General features: G+C 33.5%; 1 protein-coding gene across 6 annotated transcripts in view; it reads left to right on the top strand.

Moving 5' to 3' along the window:
* Wrn (WRN RecQ like helicase) overlaps positions 1-22,128 on the top strand; it is a 142,001-nt gene that overhangs the window by 43,707 nt on the left and 76,166 nt on the right. For 5 of the 6 annotated variants that reach the window (XM_010622213.1, XM_010622194.1, XM_033765378.1 and 2 more), the window contains 9 exons: positions 5,135-5,249; positions 6,955-7,381; positions 9,532-9,612; positions 11,557-11,692; positions 13,123-13,198; positions 14,796-14,863; positions 15,846-15,954; positions 16,590-16,658; positions 21,226-21,308. In XM_010622213.1, the coding sequence (XP_010620515.1) occupies positions 5,135-5,249; positions 6,955-7,381; positions 9,532-9,612; positions 11,557-11,692; positions 13,123-13,198; positions 14,796-14,863; positions 15,846-15,954; positions 16,590-16,658; positions 21,226-21,308 (1,164 nt within the window). The remainder of the gene's footprint in view (positions 1-5,134; positions 5,250-6,954; positions 7,382-9,531; positions 9,613-11,556; positions 11,693-13,122; positions 13,199-14,795; positions 14,864-15,845; positions 15,955-16,589; positions 16,659-21,225; positions 21,309-22,128) is intronic. The other variant, XM_010622218.1, reaches the window with a different exon arrangement.

The following is a 22,128-nucleotide window of genomic DNA, read 5'->3' as shown; positions in this document are numbered from 1 at the left end:
GGAAGTGGGGAGTTGGAAAATGGAAAAAAATCTTTTAAAAAAAGGAATGGAAGATGAGAAAGAGAAAAGTTAGATAGGGGATCATATTGAGGTGTAAAAGGAAATTATTGCATTAGAAGATAGTCACAGAAAAGTACTAATGAAAAAGAAAAAACGAAAGTAAAGACAGTAAAAATTAATGTGTTTTTTTTTTTGTCATTGAGTTTATTGGTACATTTTAGGTGTACAGTGCAGTTATATTCATCATTGGGATCTTGTACCTTTACATGACAGGTCTTGGTTCCCATTTTTTTCCCCTCACCTCTGTCTTCCCTTCACCCCCTCCTCCCTGTGTCTGTGTTTTTGAATGAGTGGTTGGTCTCTTTCCAGCATCTGCATTCTTGTAATTCAGCAAGTCATGATTTTCTGCACCTAGTTGTAGGGCCTGTGGGTTTGAGAGGCACCCTTCCTGCACCAGAGGCTCCTCTGTCCATTCACCCCAGACTGTGGTAGTGGTTTAAGCTGAGACATACCTTGCTTATGTTGGTAAATAGAAAAAGCAATCAGCCATCTGGTCTGTGCCTGATGTAGGCTAAGGGGCCAGGGTTCAAGCAGATTTTTGGACTTAATGTCAACACTCCCCAGGCCTGGTTTCTAATTACAGAAAGCAGGGTGTGTGTCATTCTTGGCCTGAGTTTAAACTCCTTCAGGGGTCTGTGTGTAGCCTGCAGCCTCTGTGTGGTCTTTCTTGGTTGTGTCTTACCCAGTCACTTTGGGAGGGTAAACGGGATCCCTGAAGCTGCTGACCATGTTTATACTTTCTTCCTTGGTCTGCTGGCCTCCATACTTACGTTCTCTCACTGTACATTGGACTTCTCCATGATTGGGTCAGTTAGTCCATGCTTCTGCTGCCAGTAAGCACAATGTAGAGCCAGCTTGGAATTGGAGCTGGGTTGTAGCTGGGTTGTGGTGTGGTGGGAGCAAGTTGCTTATTACACCTTCTTGAATTGTCTAAGCAGTATTGACATTAAGGTGAGTTCCATCAGGGTGAAGGATTTAGGTGTGTTACATGTGGCAAAGCAATGCGGATGGAAAAACACTTATGAGAAGAGGAAGATTCTTGGATGAGGAGGTAAACAGTTAATTTTAGGTGTGTTAAAGGAGAGAAAGCTTTAAGTTAGCAAAGAGGAGATAGTCTATAGGCACTTGGCTCTCTCAGAGGACATTTGGAGTTAGAGATGAATTAGGGACTAAGAGCTCTGTGGAACTCTTTGTGTCTAAAATTTGTGTGGAAGCTGGGACACCATAGGAGTTGCCATAGGCATGAGAGAAAACGAGGAAGTGTGGTATGCAGAAATCCAAGTGAAGAATGTGTTCCATCCAGGAAGATTTTACCAGCTGTTTTAAATTCTGAGGACTTATATTTATATATTAAACTTGTGAATGTGGCAATCATTTCTAACTTTCACTATAGTAGCTTTCACTGTAATAGCTTTAGTAGTTATTGACTAAAAGAGCATATGATATCAAAACAGAAAAGTGTCCAGGGGCTTTGGACCATGAAGGTACTATAACCATAGCAAGAGAGGAGTAGTGGAATGATGTGGGTGGAGTTCATATTAATGTGAATAGAGAATTGAGTTGAACCTAAGGAATGGGATCTTAAGTGTGCACAAGCAACCTTTTCTTTTGAAGCTTGGAAGGGAAATATTTATTGATTCAAATAACATCTTTGTTGAGTGCTTGTTATATATCAAATACTGTTACAGGTACTACAGAAAACTCACTGAACAAAACAGCCCAAGCTCCTTCACTTCCTTTGAGTAAGAAGGGAGCCAGCCATATAGATGTCTGAAGGAAGAGTCTAGCACTCCTAGATGATTGTGTGAAACCTCTAGTTTGCTTGCTTGTTTAAGGGACAACAAGTGTAACTGAGGAGCAATGAACAAGGCTAAGAGTGGTAGGAAACAAGACCAGGAGAGTTGCCTGGGTTAGGTCATTTAGGACATTGTATGCTGTGAGTCTGACCCTGTATTTTATTAGTGCAAATTACTGTGATAATGGGAAATGGGGACCCTTAGAGGTTGAGGAGCAGAAAAATGATATGATTTAAATTTCATTTTGAAAGGATTTCTCTGGGTGCTGTGTGAGGGCAAGTGTTTGGCAGACAGTTGTAAGGATATTTTCATAGTCCAGGCAGGAGGTGACAGTTGTTTGGATTAGGATAATGGCAATAGACGTGGGAAGAGGTGGTATACTCTTTAGTTATGTTGAAGGTTTACATTGTGAAGGAGTTGAAGATGACTTCACTGTGAGGGGTAGGATGCAGCATCTGACAGAATAATCAAGATACATTGCTTGAATCAACTGGGTATATGAAAGGGTTCCTTCCTAGTGGGAGGATAGGTTTGGGTGAGGAAAATGTAGATGTCAGTGTTGGGCACGATGCATTTTAGTGATTTTTGTTATGTAAGAAGATAGGTGGAAATGTGACTCTGTTGAAGGGACTGGTTGAGGTCCGAGATGTAGCTTTGGGAATCATAAGCACAGAGATGGTAGTTCAAAGCAGTGAAAGTAGAAAAGGCAAAATAAGGAGCGTTTGAGGGCTGGGCATATATAGCTCAGAGGTAGAGTGCTTACCTAACATGCATGAGGCCCACTGTTTAATCCCCAGTGCTTAAAAGAAAAAAGAAGTAAAAGAATGAAATTAAGAACTCAAAAGGCATTGACTATTGGCATAAAAGGCACAGCAGCATTTAGAGGTCAGAAAGCTGAGGGAGTAGCAAAGAGAACTGAGAAGGAGCAGTAAGGAAGAAGTACAGGGGCAGTAGTATTTAGCAGACAGGTGAAGAAAATGCTTTCAGTGTGTGTGAGGGTTGTTAATAGTTTTAAAGCTTTATGAGAGTTTCAGTAAGATGAGGCTCTACTATTAACAATAGGTTTGATAGAGCGGAGGCCATCGGTAACCTTCCCAAAGGCAGTTTTGCTGTACTGATTCATGTGAAAATTTAGTTGGAATTAGTTTAGGAGAAAACGGTAGCATAAAATTTGAGACTGTGATAGTAGACAATAATTTCAAGAGATTTTGCTATAGATGGGACTAGAGATATGAATACAAACTAGCAGATTGGAAGGTAGGAAGATGAAGTAATTCTCTGTTATTGTTTCTGTTAAGTTCATGAAATTACAGTTGAAGCTGTTGGCTAAGTAAAAGGAAGCAAGAGCAGGTGTTTGAGGCTCAACAAGAAATGGATATATGTGAAACAGTCATCTTAAGAGTAGGAACTGTGAAATGAATAGTACAGGGTTCAGTTGAGATATGTTTATATGTTTGTATGAATATAAACTGAAATGAGTCATCACTGTCTTTTATTTTCAAATGAAAATTTAACTGCTTGGATGTAGTCATCAAATAAGCAAAAAAGTGGGCTGCATTAGAGATTTTTGCCTGGTAAGTTCCATGGAGGGTGACGAAGAGCAGGGAGTTCAGAATCTGTATCAAAACAATGCTCATCATAATGTGGGGAAGAAATGAAAGTAAGGAATGGTTCATAGTGGGAGCGGAGAGATTAATGGGTGAGGAAAAGTTGGTAGGGTCAATGGATTTCTTTTTGAAAATGCCAAAGATTTTATTGGGAAAAGCATACTGGAAAGAAATGCTTGCTGGTGTTGAGTGGGGTATGGAATATTTACAAAGAAGTATTGAATTGGGGATTCTTATTGGGTGATTACAAGGTCAAGGGTATAACTGTGGGAATGAGTGAGTGCCTGATATTGGTTGAGGAAAAGATTTTTGGAAATGGAGGGATCAGGGAACAGGTGGAGATGGTGGAGAGTCCTCGCAGTCCAATGCAGAAGGTTGTGGAAGAAACAGATAGAGACTGAAAGCGTAGAAGCAAATTGTACTTTTATTCAGCAAGCGTGCCAGAGTATAGCTGCTTTCTCTCAGAGAGACAGGCAGGGGTGCCGAAACGGAGCCACTATTGAGGGGGGCTCAAGATGTTGGTTTTATAATGGTGGGGGGGCCTATCCTGTCTCTGGGCTGAGGGCTCCCCTGCTTGATTGGTTAATTGGTTGACTTAGCTCGTTACTAGGGACAACGGGGAAAGGCTTTTGGGTACCTTTTACACCTTAGGGTCGAGGTTCTTTTTCCTTTTGATTTTAGCAAATCAAGCTTTGCAGGGTACAGCGTGAAGAGGAGGTGAAACTGCAGACTGTCAGCTTTTCGAGGGTGGTTAAGCCTGTTCTGCCAACTATATGAACTCTTGCTTGTGTGTTGGGGAGTTGTTCCTCATCTCTCCCTGCCTAGGGTCTCCATCCCTACAAGTACACTTTTGAGGAGTACCTCTGTGGATATTGAAATCACTGGGAATCACCACTGGAATAGTTCTGGAAGGGAAAACACTGGAACAGGGTCTAAAATCTTCAACAAATAAAAAGATGTGAACTGGGCATAGTGTAATCCCAGCACTGAGGAGGCTGAGGCAGGAGGATTGCCTATGGCTGGCCTGGGCTACATAAGTGAGTTTGAGATCACAGGATAACTGTATGACCAGGTATGAGAGGTTACAGTGTCCTGGGTAATGTTTCAGAAGAGCTGAACTTTGTGAAGATTGAAAAAGTGGTGGGTAGAAATTCTAAGAAAGAGTCAGGTTTGGAATGGAGAGTGGCGTTTTGTCTTTTTTTTACTGTGACAGAGAATAGTGTACCAGATAGAGTGAAATTGGGTATTTAGAAGATGGTCACTGATTAAAAAGGCTTGCATTTTATTTTAATGATGTCTGGTAATGAGAGCAATGGAGAGTGACTCTTGGGTAAGGTTATGTTTACTAAACTGTATCTAGTAGCACTGTACATGGTTGTATTGATTTCTGATTTAGAAATAATGCAGAAGGGTCCAGATTTTATTTCTGCTGTCTTCTGTATAGTTCAATAACCCATAGGTTGTGGTATACATGAGTGCAGATCATTTGAAAAGCAAAAATCTTAAAGGAAAGGAAGTGAGTGAGGTCATGTGGGGATTAAATAAAGAAATCTTTTTGTCAGAATTCAGTTAAGGAAAGAAAATAAAAATCTGAACTAATACTATCTAATGAAGTGGCTAAAATAGCTCTATAGGCTTTGTAGTCTATAAATTTTGATTTTTTCCCCCCAGTGGAGGAAGTCCTACCTAGTGAGATGAAGAAGCAGTTGACTGCGATCTCTGAGGAGGTGATGGATCTGGCTAAGCAATTTCCTGACACTTGCAGAAAACTGGAAAATCCACAGAGGTTATAAATTATATTTTTATCAATTCTGTTTTTTCTTATTCTTGTATATGAATAATTAACTGTTCATTAAGATAGACTCGTACATATTTTCTTGAGTACATGCACACAGAGTGATTTATAAATTTGAGAAATCATACAGTTGTGAAATAGTACATACAAAGGTCTTAAGTTTTTCTGTTGGCTTTGTAGGTTGCTTTATGAAACAAAGAAATTGTATTTATATTACACTTTTTGTGAAAGCAAAATTAAGTATACATTAAGGAAAATATTTAAGGTGCAAAGTTATCCTCTTTGTGGTTATGAGCAATTTTTAATTACATTTATAGTTTGGTCACTTTGAAGTCTGTAAATAAAAACAAGTTTTATGCTTAGTAGCTTCATTTTTTTTGGTACCGGGGATTGAACTCAGGACCTTGGCTTGTGAGGCAGGCGTGGTGCCATTGAGCTAAATCCCAGGCCCGTAGCTTCCTTTTTGGTAGAGTTATTATTTAAATATTTTACCTAGAGTAGAATACTAGAATAAAAAGTTATTCAAAGCTTAAAAACTGTTTTATAGCTAAAGCACTAGATAACTTGAGATATTTAGACCAGATAATCTACACATATTAATACACTTTGGACTATTAGATGCCATGTAGCTGATTCTGTTTTGGAACCAGACCTTTCTCGGGCCTTAATTGCTGAGTGACTTCTTTGTTAAATCTCTGAAAGCAGGAATGCTCTTGAACAGTGAACAGCTACAATATGTGATAATGTAACTCTGTTGCAAAGACCACTTGTAGAAATGAGCAGTTAGTTGGATTAGAAAGTGCTTTGAGAAAATATGTTAATGTATTCTTTTTTAGATGAGATTTGTTGTGGCATATGATTGAAAAATTTAATAATCTGGTATCAAAATTCAGGTATTTTTTAAGATAATTTTTCCCTCTACTAATTTGTTTTAGTAGTTTTTATACATTTTTAAAAGATGAAACATTCAAATGGGAATGAGACCATTAAAACTATTTCTTACTCATTTTTACATTTTTCTATGAAATTAGAAAAAATCACTTTTCATGTGATTTTTACATGCATTTCAGATATATATTAACAATTAAAATATCTACCCATTGTAAATTATACATGCTTAATGTTTTGCTTCAAAACATCAAAACTAAATAGATTTTCTTAAAACTTGAGAATGGGAAGTACTATATCTTGTTAAGTTTTAGTGTCCAAACAAGAACTAGTCAAATCTTTTATTTCGTGTTCTTTGAAATAAGCCTATGGTGAATCGTAACTTATTTATATTATACCTCAGAATCCCAGAAGAGAAATAAAAAACAGGCTTCTCGAAAGTCAGAGTGTGTGCTGTAAGCACGCATCACACTCACTTTCGGCATTTCCGGTGGAGAGCGTGAGGCCGTGTTCAGAGTACCCCTGCTTTCTTTTTATAGATACAATTGGAAAGGTTTGGGTATTTGATTAAGTGGAAGTGATAGGAATAGGAAGTGAAATACACACGACAGCAGTTGGAAGTGACAGCTGGCAATCTGTGAAGGAATGGACCTCCTCCTGCTCCTCATCGGGCTTTAGAAATGAAGGGCAGGCTTAATCCAGTGCGTTTTCTAAGTGAAGTTTTAAAAGCCTTTTATTTATTAAAAAGCTTTCTAATGTGTCCTTATAGTAAATATAATTAAAGTTTAATCTTCTTAAAAATTTATAGGGTTTCTATAATACTGAAGAATATTTCAGAAAATCTGTATTCACTGAGGAAGATGATATTTGCCTCTACTGACAATGAGCCTGAACTGAGGCCCAGTAGTAATTTTAACTTATCATCATGGGAGGATTCAACTGCCGCTGGAGAACAACGGAAGCAGACTAGAGAACATAAACTTTTTACCAAAGTTAAAGATGAGACATGGGACACAACACTTGATAACTTAATTGAACGTGATGGGAAAGGTGTACTTGGAAATGAAATAAAACAAGACGATGACGGCTTTGAAGATGGAATAAAAGATAAATTGAAAGAAAATATGGAAAGAACTTGTTTGATGTCATTAGATATTACAGACTATGAACTCCAAATTTTGGAACAGCAGGCTCAAGAAAAAAATCTTAGTGATGTTTCTTTTCAATCTGCTGAGGTACTAAATGAAGAGGAGACATACTTTTTTTTTTTCTTTTCCATTGAGTTTATTGGTATTTTTTAGGTATACAGTAAATTGGGACCTTGTACTTACATGACAAATCTTAGTTCTCATTTTTCCCCATTCCCCTGTCCTCCCTTCACCCACTACACCCTTCCCTGTTTACAAAGACTTTGTTTCCATTTTTTTCCTTTTCTCATATTTTTTCTTTTCCTTTCCCCTAGCTTTCCCACTTCCCCTACACCTTTAGCCCTTTTCTTCCTGTTTCACGTTAGAGGAGACATACTTTTACATTCGTCAGTAGGGGATAACTTCTGTCAAGAGGTACACGGTAAATAATTTAAGCTTTATGGGACAGTTTCTGCTGCAGCCAGTCCATTCTGTCTCTGTAGAGTGAAAGCAGCAATATACAAATGTGCCTTCTATGTTTCAATAAAATCTTCTCTACAAAGACAGTCAGTGGGCCATGTTTGGTTTATGAGCCATAGCTGGCCACTCTTGACTTAAATAGCATTGTAAAATTTAACTGTGTTAATAGAATTATTGTAATTTGCTGTTTCATTATTTTTTTATGCTTTTTATATACTAAATATCTGTGCTTTTTTGGATTCTTTACATATATGTAACTATTTACTGTTTCAAACTTGATTTTTAGAGGTAGCCTTTATTTTCTCATATAGAATTCTCAGGGTCAGAGAGTTTTAATAAATATCTGATGTTTTTGCTTAACACTAGTTCTTATAGTTATCAAGAGAATCAATAACCTATTTTTTTCTTAATATCTAAATTTCTCATTTGTTTTTTCACGAGTAGAAATTAAGTTGCTCATATTCTCTAGACTTAAACAATTTCTGACAATAAATAAGTGTTTAGATTTTTGAAAGCCATTTTAATAGAATTATTTTCTCATTTTTCTAACAGAAAAATTTTAATGGAGAAATTCTGTTTTGGTAACTATGTTAGTAAGCCTTTCCAATTAGTGTGTGAATACATTTTGTTTTAAAATTATTTACAAAATATTCTTAAACCATTTGCAAAGTAGGTTCCCCTTTCAGTAAGTACTATCTTTTGCTAACATCTGTGTTACCTTTCAATTTTCCAAAAATTTCTTGTTAGATACATACTTTCAGAATTACACATTTCACATAGTATAGAATTATGGTCATGATTCATGACTTATTTTTTAGGCCAATTATTGCCATTTAAAAATAATAATTATTAGAATTTTTCTTTTATTCATTAAAGACATTATCTAAAAAGTAGAAGTTCTCTTTGTAAAAACTTTAAAACTTTTTAAATTTAAAATTTGCAGATTAAGGCTATACTTTTTTTTTAAACTTCAATTTAAATGTTAGGCTTTTGGGGGGCATCTATTCTCATTTTTTTTTTTTTTTGTGAATTTCTTTGTGTGGATTTTTATGCTCTTGGGCACTTACTTCCTGAGGCTTACTAAATTATTAAAATTCCTCATATCCAAACTTACACAACAGAATAGGTAAATAACTTATCTGACATTTTTTCAAATTTATATAGATGCTGTTTATAAGAGGGATTGATTTATATAAAGGTGTACAATCATAATATACTAACTTTATTTTTAAAATCAGTTTCTCTAAAAGAACAATTACTCTTCTTGACTTTTTTGGTGGGAAGGAGGAGTGGGGGTAGAAACTAGGGACTTGGCAGTGAGCTACATCCCCAGCCATTTTAATTTTTTATATTGAGATAGGTTTTTGCTAAGTGCCTGAATAGTCCAGAGTGGGCTCAAATTTGAAATCTTCTTGCCTCAGCCTCTCAGAGTGCTGGGATTACAGGTGTGTACTACCACTCCTGGCTCTGTTCTTCAGTTTGCACAGATTTTTTTCAACATTTGACATTGTTTATCCATAGTTGGACTTTTCACTTTTTACAACAGTGATTTTATTTCTAAGTTGAGTATATTTCTTTCTTTCCTTTGGTTCTTAGTTTCTTGTCATTCCTTCTTCCTCTTTTTCTTCTGCCTGTCATATAAACATATAAATGTGATTTGTACATTTACCTATCAGAGAAGAGGAAAGATGGCTAAAGATAGTGTAGATAACTTTATTTGGTAGAAAAGAAGGTGATTAATTTTACTGGAAATTAATTTTGAAATACTTTTCTTAAAGCATTTATCTCCCAATGATAATGAAAAAGATTCATCTTATATAATTGAAAGTGATGAAGATTTAGAAATGGAGATGCTTAAGGTATGTTTAAAATTATTTAAAAAATTACTTCATGTTCTTACCAAAGGACACTTAATCAAATGATCACTTAAGGGTAAATTAAGTTCCATCATGACATTACTTCAAATTATGTACCTTTGTATTTAATATTTTACAATTCATATTTATTTATGTTTTTATATGGCATATGAATAATGTTTTATAAGTGGTATACTAATTTTGCATATGTGTTCTATGTTTCTTTTTTACATCACTTTCTCTTAATTATTTGCTGGACTTGAGGTAGTGATTAAGCTCTTCATTATTAACATTGTTTTTTCTTATTCATATATGGATATATATTCATATATGGAATATTTTGACATTCTTTTTATATATTAAATCATTTTTACACTGTTTGATATCTCTTACTATGAATTTAAAATATTTATTTTGTATAATTTTCTAACAGTTTAAATGATCCAATTTTACTGTTTTATCAACATTGAAAATGTAATTGATATAATTTTTACCTGTTTATTCAGTCTCCAGTTTGTCAGGTATTATGTCCAAAAATGGACGTTAAAGCCAGATTGAGGAGGTAGTTTGTGCTTGATATAAGTAACATTCTGGATTCTATCCCCAGTGCTAAAAAATAAAACAAAAAACAAAAAATTAAAAAAAAGGAGAAAAAAAGCTAGTTTAGTCAAATTAAGTGAAAAATGGAGAAAAACACAACTGTGCCATTGTGCATACTTTTTATTTTTCATCTTTAGATTGATAGATTGATGTGATTTTTCTTTTTATGAAATGAGAGTAATTTCCTTATTCTTTAGTTTTGAGGCCTAATTATAGCAATTACAATGACAATTAGGAATGTAGGTTCTGAATTTAGATGTGGATTTGAGTCCCTCCTTTCACGTTAAGAAAAGTCACGTGGGACTTTTCTTACCCTTTGAAACTCAGTGATCAGTTATTAAAAGTATTGTTGAGACCTTAGTATAGAGCTCAGCATTCAGTTATGTGTTTAATAAATATAAGCTAACTCATAATTCCTTTATTGATTAACCATTTCTCTAAGGAGTGATATTCAAGTAGTGTATTCAGAGAATTCTTGTGGACTTCTATAAAATATATAATGAATCTCTTAGAAGGCCACTTGGATGCTGGAGTTAGAGAATTTTATTTTACAGCGCTTTCTGAATATGTTTGTGGACTTGAATAAAAAATCATAATCAGAATCACTTTTTGTTCCCTTCCAGGCCTAAAATGAGTACACTTTTAAAAAACATTTAAAGTGAAAATAATAAACGGCAGATTTAATGAAAAGAGAAAATGATTAACTATTGCTTAATAAAGTCTTATCACTTCGTAGTGAAAAAATTTAAAATGTCCTTATATTCTTGAGGTAGTCTTTTTTTTTTTAAAGAGAAAACCAGGTATGTTAAGCCAAATTAAAACTGAATAACTTTATTTCACATATGTAATACTCTTTTCCTGAAAATTTTTGAACTTTGTTTTTTTTTGATAAATCTAAAACCACATGTATTATTAGCTTATAGTTTAAGCCTTATCCTTACTCCAGAGTGTGACTGATATGTCCCATAAAGAAACTTATTACCCCCCAAAATTTAAACCCACATTTATCACTTGGGAGTTGAAAACACTGAAGTACAATAAAGAAAAAAGTGTTTTAAATTACCCAAATTCAAAATTTATGATAGATTTCCCTAGGGGCAATTCATTATATGCTATTAATGAACCTTGTTTATGCTGGAAGTATTCCATCTTTGGCCTTGTGCCTTGGAAACCATTCTTGAGCACATATTTATAGAGGAACACACATGTTCTTTTGTGGTATTGGTTGTACAGCTGCCAGCTTTGAACAAAATTGTAGGCCGTGTTAATAGTACTCCTTTTGTATTTGGTGAAAAAGATATGATACTGTCAGTGGTTTTGCTTTTAAAATTTCTTTTAAACTTTCAGTCTTTAGAAAACCTAAATAGTGATGCTATAGAAACAGTTCATTCTGAGTGCTCAGGAATAGAAGGAAATTTGAGTCTTCCTACTGGAGAGGACGAAGATAAAAATAAAGCCTTTGAAGAGGAAGAAGGTGAGGAAGGTAAGCCCTGAAGTGTGTTCCCTGTGACTCACCTGCCACACCTGCCGCTGCCTTTAGTTCAGGGTCTGGGTTTAAAGTGTTTTGGAGGCCAGGGACTTGGAAGCATTTAGTTAATGATTAAGTCCTAGCCACTTGGTGTTGAATTCCTTAGTGCTGTCATCTCTAGGAAGCATAATCTTACTGTTTCTAAAATTAAGTAATGAAGTTCTGTGTCATTCCATGTATCTGATGATGTAAAACTTTTCAATGTGAATTATAAGTTTTGTTTGGATCTTAATTGTATTCATAATTTTAAATCATTTACAAAATATTAAAGATCATTGTAAAGGACATGGACGCATAGCGTCTGCTCTTCAGGAGCTTACTATTTAAATGATGCAATTTAAAAGAGAAACGGACTAATTTTCAGACTTTGTTAATATAAGAAAAGATGCATTAAATTAATTTTTCATTAAGTGAAAAGAGTCATTTTTTCAAATCAGGGAATATTTTTATAAAGTAGAACTCATACTAGACTAAGACTTCATCGTTGACACAATGTGGAAACTAAAACTTTTTATAGGTGGAAAGTATATGTGAATATATTGATAAAATGTTATCCTATTCTTGTATTAAATACAAGCACAATTTGTGAATACTGGTTTTCTATTTAGTAATGTTAGTTATGAAGTGTAGTAATTAACTTTAATTTATTGATTTTTGTTTGTTTGTTTTTTGGTACCGGGGATCGAATTTGGGTCCTTGTGCTTGTGAGGCAGGTGGCGGCACCACTGAGCTAAATCCCCAGCCTAAACTTTAATTTATTTAGTGATGAACTGATTCCTTTTTTGCCTTTCCTTTGCCACTTATGCATTTTGCAACCTAAAAATGGACAATGAAAGTCACCTGGGTAGAGCTAATATAACAGCTCCTCTGTACTCTGCAGTTAGAATTTTAGTCAAAATTTAGGTAGATACGTTTACCTAAATAAATTAGATTTAGTTCTTCAAACTTGATTTAGCTAACTAAGTTTAGTTAACTAGGTTTAGGTAACTTAAGTAAAGATTTTATTTGTAGATTTTTTTGACATTAATGTACTATCTGATTGTCATTAATTGGAAGTTGGTTATATTATAAAATTTGGATTGAAATATTACTATGTTTATTCTAGGTGTGAAATCTAAGAAGTATAATTGATTCTAAAATAGTACTTTTTTATGGTGCTGGTAAAATGTGAACCACAACAAAATTTTAAAGTTTAATACTAATCTTAGGGTCATGACTGATAATGTAGAGCACCAAATTGGGTTGGAATTAAAAGAAAACAGTAAATTCTTATATTTATCATTATATTTTAAAAAATACAATAAAGTAAAACTTTTTTCCTTCCTCTTATCTAGTGTATTTCTATTTGAACATAAATGCCCATTTTTTTTTTTTGTAATTTTAAGACCATTTTTTGCCAGAACCCAATGCAAAGCAAGTTATTTGCCTCAAGACTTATTTTGGCCATCATAGTTTTAAACCGTGAGTATGATTTCAATTAATTAATTGCATATTTCAGTATTTTTTTCACAGGCAGAAAAAAGATAAATAATTAATTCAATAGTAGATATGCAACATCACTATAGTATTTTCCACACTAATTCCTATAAATGACTACAAAATTATTTTGAAACATTATATATAAAACTTATTTCTGAAAATCATGCTTATAAAGCAAAGGAAGTGATTTTCTTTTAACTGAGGTGTAGAAACTAAAAATATTAATGAATTTCCATTTAATGTTGATTTATTTTTCATTATCTGTGTGCCTGTTTTGTGCCTCATATTTCCCAAAGCTAATATAATAGAAGCTTGTAAGACGGTAGTTTTATGTACTTATTTTTTCAAGATAAACTGATACAAGCTTTAATGTAACAATTTCAAACAACCATATTCTCAAATTCCACGTAAATGAGAAATTTCAAAAATGCATATTATACCTCAAATGCAGGTTATACCCCCTAATAAATTCATATTATCTATAAATACTCTTTACTTCTACAGACCCTATAGCCATATGAGATCAAGACAGAGAGATGAAATATTGATGTGTAGTTATATTCACAACAGTGAACATGGCTGAATCCCTTTTTTACCTCTCTTCTTTGTATCACAGATGAAGATGACATTGGTTGACTTAATGAATGTTACTAGGTAGTAGTAAAATGTGTTAGAAAACTTATATGGATTCTTTTTTTTTTCCCTCATTGAGTTTATTTGTACATTTTAGGTATACAGTACAGTTACATTCATTATTGGGAAGACAGTAGTTTTAAAGACAATGATAATTTTGTTTAACAAACTCAAACTGTTTATGTCTAAAGGGCATACTTAAGTACAAATGAATAAAAGCAAGATGAAGAACAAGTAAGTTTGTATAAAAGTAGTAAGAGTGTAAAAGTTGAGTGGGTTTTTCCAGTTTTAAAAATTTAGAATGAACTCCACTGAAACATTTCTTTTGTCTTTCAATCTTAAAAAATTTTAAATTTAAGCATATCTTTTATACAGGAAAGTACATGTAGGTGTTCAGGTTAATAAATTTTGATAAACTAAGCACCCTAAGTAACCAGCACTTGGATAAGATCATCAGCAGCATAGCAGAGACCACCTCACTAAGTTTTCTCTTGAGATTAAGTTCTCTCATTTTAAACAACATCATTTTTCTTATTGAATTTAAATAATTGATTCTTTTGTTTTTATTTTTGTTGGTACCAGGATTTAACTCAGGTCCTTGTGCTTTCAAGGCAGGCAGTGGAACCACTGAGTGAAATCCCCGGTCCAATAATTGATTCTTTTTGATATCTAGCTAATGAAGCTTAAAACTTATTTTATACTTTAAGTATATGTAATAAAATGTAATACATACAATGAAATGGAAACTCCTAGTTCTTCAGCCAGCCTAAATGGGAGGTTGATTAGTGGGGTTCCTTCTTAAGTTCTAGGGTGTGTATACATTTATATATGAAATTCAGAATTATAAATGAAATTCTGTTAGTAGAAGTAAAAAAAATTAAATGAGTTTCAACTTATCATTTGGGTTTCTTATTAATAAAATAGTTTTTTGCTTTTTACTTTGAAGGGTTCAATGGAAAGTTATTCATTCTGTTTTGGAAGAAAGAAGAGATAATGTTGTTGTCATGGCAACTGGTAAGTAATACTTAAGTAAAAAACTTAATCCTTTAAAAAACAAAGGGTTTACCTCCTCCATTGTTGGTGGGAGTGCAGACTAGTGCAACCACTATGGAAATCAATATGGAGATACCTCAAAGAGCTTGGACTGGAGGTGCCATTTGACCCAGCCATCCCTCTGTTGGGTATCTTTCCAAGAGAACTAAAAGAATCATATCACAGAGAAGTATGCGCACCCATGTTTATAGCGGCACAGTTTGTAATAGCTAAATCTTGGAAACAACCTATTTGCCCATCCGTTGGAAACTGGATAAAGAAGTTGTGGTTTTTCTATAAAATGGAATATTACTCAGCCATAAAGAGCGAGAGAATAGATTCATTCATAGGAAAATGGATACATATTGAAGATATACTCCTAAGTGAAATAAATAAGTCCCACATGTGTAAATACCAAATAGTTTCCCTGGTGTGAATATTCTGCAACAATGCATAAGATTCTAATAAGATTACTGACATTTAGAAATGGGAGGAAAGGAGCTAAAGGTGTAGGGAAGGTGTGATACGTAGGGGAAGAACAAAAAGGGAAAAGAAAAAAATGTGAGAGAATGAAAAGATGAAAATAAAGTGTTTGTAGATGGGGAGGGGAGGAGGGGGTGAAGGGAGGGCAGAGGTAAGGGGAAAAAATGAGAATCAGGACTTGCCATGTAAAGGTACATGATCCCAACAATGAATGTAACTGTACTGTATCCCTAAATGTACCAATAAACTCAATTAAAAAAAAAAAAAAACAAAGGGTTTAAAGTGCTTATCTTTTCATTAAACTCTCAAAATACAGATGCAATGGTTTAAAATATAGAAGAGAGTGAGCAAGAAATAGATGCTCAAATTTTTGCGTGGAACAGCTTTTAGGAAATGGTGTGTTAGTACTGATCATACAAGTACACGGTAAGAAGAAATTGTTTATTTTTTATTTCTGTGAGTTTATTATTTTTACTTTAAGGATATGGAAAGAGTTTATGCTTCCAGTACCCACCTGTGTACCTAGGCAAGATTGGCATTGTCATCTCACCTCTTATTTCCTTGATGGAAGACCAAGTGCTCCAGCTCAAGTACGTAATTTTCTCATTGCTACATTATTATGCTCTTTCTTTAGCCTGTAAATGAAGCATCTGTGTATCATGTGTTAAAGTTTAGTTGAAAACTGCGCATTTCTGCAAGTGAAGCATTATTAGTAATAAGTGACACTTCAGTGGAAGACTTTATCTTCATTCTTTTTCTTTTTTTTTCTTTCTGGTTCTTGCACATGCTAGGCAAGTGCTCTCCCACTGAGCTACAACTCCAGCCATTACTTTTTTTCTTGGCTTCTCTATAAATCAAGGTTATTAGGGGTCTTAATAAAATTTTCTAAAAAGTATTTTTCCAGTTTACCTTTATTATCTTATAAGTCTCTTCTTACGTTGCCTGTACTCTATTTTGGTATGAAATATATACATAGAAATGTATTTTTTTTAATCTCTGAAAGACTTTATCTTCTTCATTCTGACCTATCAGTGAAAGATAACCTTAAAAATTTGGCCAGCCCTTGAAGTACTTTATCAAGTTAGTAAGCTATGAAAGGAGAGAAAAGAAAATTGTAGAGAAGAGGAATACATGTTATAACTTTTTTTACTTGTTCTGACTTAAGAATGAAATTAATGTTTGTAATATGTATATTGCTCTGAAATATTTATTTTTCTTTTTATAGAATGTCCAACATTCCAGCCTGTTTCCTTGGATCAGCACAATCAAAACATGTTCTGGAAGATGTTAAATTGTGAGTAAGTTACAGGTGATTATGACATATGAGAGAGTTCTGTACCCAGATATTTTACTTAATGAGAGTAAAATGTCCATGATTTAAGTGTACTTTATAGTACATACTATAGTTGATTTTAATGTGTTTCAAATTTAAAAGGCTCCATTATTATTAATTCTTGGGCTGTAAAATTGACATTGTAATCGTGGAATTATAAAAGTTTGGTTTTGGTGATGAGTGACTGGAGTGGCAGAGACAGGGAAAGAGGAAGGGAGTGGATTAAGAAAGGTACCAGTCGATTTTGCAGGTTTATTAGTACAACTCAAAGCGTATATAAATTTGCCATTTTTGCCAATGAGAAGAGTGAGGCCCAGATTCATGCAGTGAAATTTTAACTGAGCAAGGACTAGACCAGTGATGACAAATCTTTCAGAGTTTCAATGATAATGAACAGCTGGCTGTGGCATGTGTGCCACCACTGGACTAGACTCTTAAGTCCTTTCCCAGAAGTTTTATCATAATGTAAGGAGGACACCATCTCATATACACACAAAAAAAAGAGAGAGAAAAAAAAATATAAATATAATTAATATGCACATACTAACAATATATGTGCATATGAATGCATTCATATGCAATTAGATATTTATATGTGCATTTATAAAGGCACAGTGCACACGTGCATTTAATAAGTTTTGAGAGATGCACACAAATGTGTAACCCAAACCCCTATTAAGATAGAAAAGTATTACTGTCACTCTAGAAAGTTTCTTCATGTCCCTTCCCATCTCATCTTTTATCCTGAAGCAAATCAGTGCTTTTAAGTTTTTCTGCCACAATTTAATTTTTTCTATCCTAGAATTTCGTGTAAATGAAGTCACATAAAATGAACTTTTTTCTGGAAGAGTTTTTCATGCAGCATAACATCCTTGTGATTCCTCCATGTTGTTACATGTATCAGTAGTTTTTTGTAAATGTCTGAGTATGAATGTACTATAGTTTGTTTTTACATTTTCTCACGGATAGATGCCTAGACTTTTCTATAGATGCCTAGACTTTTCTAGTTTTGAGCTATTACTAAGGAAGCTGATGTTAACAAAAAAAAGTCTTCTTGTGAACATCTGTTTTGTATATTTGAATATTATAAATACTTTTATTGAAGTGTAATTGATATACAGTAAATTTTACATACTGAAAATGTCTAATTTGGAATATTTTAACATGTACACGTCTATGAAAGAGTCAACAAAATTCAGATGTGAACATAACCATCTCCTTCAAAATTTACTGGTACTTTTCTTAATTTATTCCCTTTTCTTTCCCTGGCTTTCCCACCCCAGTTATAAGGTAACTGTTAATCTGTTTTCTATCACTATAAATCAGTTTATTTTCTAAAATTGTACATAAATGGAGTGAAATATACATTATATGCCCTTTCTTTTGTCTGGTTTAAATAATGCAGCATACTTATTTTAAGATTTGTCGATGCTATTACATTTATTAATAGCTCATTCCTTTTATTGTCAAGTAGATTACATTACATGGGTATGTTATGGTCTACCCATTTACCTGTTAGTAGATATTTGGAATGTTTCCCTTTTTAGACTATTATAGGTAAAGCAACTCTGAACAATATGTTTTCATTTCAGTGGTATATACAAGGAGTAGAATGATGAACAGGTGGTAGATTTAACTTTTTATTTTCCAATTAAGGTTAAATTGACGGAACAAAAACTTTATCACATTTACTATTATTAACATCTGGTAGCTTTTAGTGTATTAGTAATATTATATAACTGCCATCACAAATTCCAGAATATTTTATTACCCCCTAAAGTATTGTCACACCCATTAACCAGTCACTACTAATATTTCCCTTTTCTATTCCAACCACTAATGTGGGTCTCTAATATTCCTGCCCTGGACATTTCATATAAATGAACTCATTCAATATGTGGTTATTTGTGTTCGTCATATTTCCTCACCATTATGTTATCAGTATTTCATTTTTTTATTATGACTGGGTATAATATTCTTGGATATGCATTCCACATTTTGTTTTCCATTCACTAGTGGTGGACATTTGGGTTTTTCTTGCTTGGATTTTATGAATAATAGTGCTTTGAACATTTATGTACAAGTTTTTGTATGAACGTATGTATTTGGTTTTCTTGTGTGTATATTAATGAGTGGAATTGGTGGGCCATATGGCGAGTCTGTGTTTAACTTTTTAAGAAATGTCAAACTTTTGGAGAGTGGTTATTACACACCCCCCAGCAGTATATGAAAGGTCCATTTCCTCCCCACCCTTGACATTTCTTGGTATGGCCAATCTTTAATTCTGGCAGTTTTAATAAAAAATTTAACAATTTAATTTTACCATCGTGTGTTAAATATGCTTTTTCCTACTAATTATTTTGCATCTTTTCATATATATATATATATTGGCCATTTGTATATCTTCTTTGAGGAAGTGTCTGTTAAAATCTTTTGCCTATTCTTTATTGGTCTTTTTCTTTACTGAATTTTGATAGTTATATATTCTGGATATAAATTTTTAATTTTATATATGTTTTGCAAACATTTTATCCTAATTAATGATTTTTCTTTTTTCTCTCTTCATAGTTCTTTTGAGGAGCAGCTGGCTTTCATTTTGATAAGTCCAGTTTATCAGTTTGTTCTTTTCGTGTGTTATGCTTTGGTGTTTAAGAAATCTTTGACTAGCCCAAGATCACAAACATTTCATTTTATATTTTCTCCTAAAGGTTGTGTAGTTTTATATTTTACATTTCAACCTGTAAGTCATTTTTAATAAATTTTGAATATCATATGAGGTGTTACGCATACTTTATTTTTTACATATGGATAGCCAGTTGTTCCAGTTCCATTTGTGAAAAAACTGTCCTTTCTTCGCTAACTTGCCTTTTTATGTTTATAAAAAATAAATTGACTAGCCAGGCGTGGTGTATATGCCTTGTACTCTTAGCTACTTGGAAGGCTAATGCAGGAGGTTAAGAGTTTGAGGCCAGTCTGGGCAACTTAATGAAGCCTTATTTAAGAGTGGGTCTATTGCTGCTCTGTGTATTCTCTGTTCTGTAGATCTATTTGTCAGTCTTGTTTGTCCTCTTTCCTTACTAGAGCCTTATTAAGCCTTGAAGTCAGGTAGTGTAAATCTTCTAGTTTTGTTCTTTTCTTTCAAAATTTATTTGGCTTTTCTGGGTTCTTTGTATTTCCAGAAGTATTTCACCATCACCGATTGAACCAACATTTCTACTGGGATTTTGATTTGGATTGTCTTGAATCTATGTATCTAAAGAAGGGGCTGTCTTGATAACTATTATCACTGTCTTACTCTGAAGAAACTAGGGCGTGCTAAAGTTAACTAACTTGCCTAAAAATCGCTTTGCTTGTTAGCATTAGATATGAGATTTAAACCTGGGCAGTCTGATACTGAAGGTTTTTTACATTGTTTCCTATGTTAATTAGAAAACTATTATGAAGGTCAAGGAAATACTTTTTTTACTAATAGATTCCTAGGGAAATTATAATACTTAGCATATAGTACACACACAAATATTTGTTTGAATGGATGTATTAACTATTTTAAAGTATTTTTGTGTAGACCATTTTTTCATCTCATTGAACTTGATCTGTCTTTATCCATTAGAATGGAGAAAGACATTCTATATTTGCCTAAGACCTAGTCTTTATAGCAAATATCATCTTAATAATTATTCTGTCTTCCCAGAATAGAAATTAACTTAAAGTTGTTTAAGAAAATACTGAATTTTATATTAGGGATAAAGGAATGTTTCATGGATCCCACTGAAAAAAAGTTAGGCAGCCTACAGAAAGAGATTGGATTTGGGGTGGAAAATACAATAGAACTTTGTTTTCATCTACAGTCTCCATGTGTGTTTCTCACTTTTTTCTTGGAGAAGAATAAGCATTTTTGGCTTTTCTAGTCACATGGTAGAAGATGGCTGCTCTGCAATTCTTTTTTTTTTTTTTTTTTTTAATTGAACTAACTGGTTGTTTCATGATCAGACTTCCAGATTGTAGGACACAGACTAAACTGGCTTGACTTTGACACACTGCCTATCCCTGATCCAGTGAATTTTAAGCAAGAAAGAAAAAATACATAGAAGAAACATGGAGACTGAAAGCTTAATTGTGGGAGATCAGGGATTCTGGGTTGTAGTTCTCAGAAAAGGAATGTAGTTTGTGGATAGGATAACATCATGAAAAATTTATTAAGGCTTGATCATTTAATTTGAGCACTGTGGTTTTGGGACTAGAATGCTGGAAATCAAGAGCCTAATGTCATCGTAGTGCTAAATACTCCCTGACAGGCATTGCCACATTTTATTTTAATGTATTAAAGAGAAGTTAGACACCTAATATATGTGAATATATAAACACACATATAGCATTCATTTATTTTTTTCTAAGTAGCATAATGCATCATAAAAAATTTATTAGGTATTTTGATTTGGAGTTGTAATTCATTGAGATGACTGTTTTCTTTATTATGGCAGGTTTCTGTTTATTTTGAAAATATGTTTATTTTGTTTGTTTTTCACAGAGGTAAATATTGGATTATTTACATAACTCCAGAATTCTGTTCAGGTAACTTGGACCTACTCCAGCACCTTCAGGCTAATATTGGTAAGTAACAAAATAGTGTAAATACTTTATAAATACTTCCTGAATTATTACTCTAAAGAGTTAAACATGTAGACAGATACCAGATTTAGCTTTTGTTAAAGTTTATTTCAGATATTATCTCCAAGAAATCTGTCTGACTCTTCAATTTGTTGCTTCTCCTGATTTATCTCATACTACCATATAATTCTTTTGTCATAGAAATTGGGCTCCTTTGGGCTGGGAATTTAGCTCAGTAGTAGATTACCTGCCTCATATGCTAGATGTCTTGAGTTTGATTCCCAGTACCAAAAAAAAAAAAATAAAATAAAAAAGTCTTTGGGCTCCATTTTGAGGGAAAAATGCAATTCTTATTTATATTTCCCTGGTACAATGATTGACACATAGTTACTTAGATATATAATTGAATAAATATTGAATCCTGGATTTCATAAAATTATAATTTACTGCTTTTTCATATTTTGAATGTAAATTGAGTCCATGGGGTGGTTCTTTATCCTTGTTTTGCATAATCACCCTTCAACCTTAGGAAGCTGATCTTCCACCTTGAAAATTCTGGTGTAATTCTGGGGTGGGCCTGGCATCTTTCATTTTTCACAAGTGATTCTAATGTGTTACTAGTGTTGGCAGCCACAGTTCCTCTAATACAAATGAATATGACTAATTACAAATAAATAAATCCCCAACTTGGGTAATCTAAGTCAGAGTTTATTTTGTAGAAAATGTAAACGTAGAATTAGTTATAAACTGAGGTCGCTGTTTTAGGAGAATAAGTAAGTTTTTTTTTTTATTTGTTACTTTCTTCTTAATGGTTTCCCGGGAG

Source organism: Fukomys damarensis, unplaced genomic scaffold (assembly GCF_012274545.1).
Source record: "Fukomys damarensis isolate Sample0158 unplaced genomic scaffold, DMR_v1.0_HiC HiC_scaffold_18, whole genome shotgun sequence".
Lineage (NCBI taxonomy): Eukaryota > Metazoa > Chordata > Mammalia > Rodentia > Bathyergidae > Fukomys > Fukomys damarensis.
Note: the sequence above shows the minus strand (reverse complement) of the source record. Positions and strands in the feature narration are given on the sequence as shown.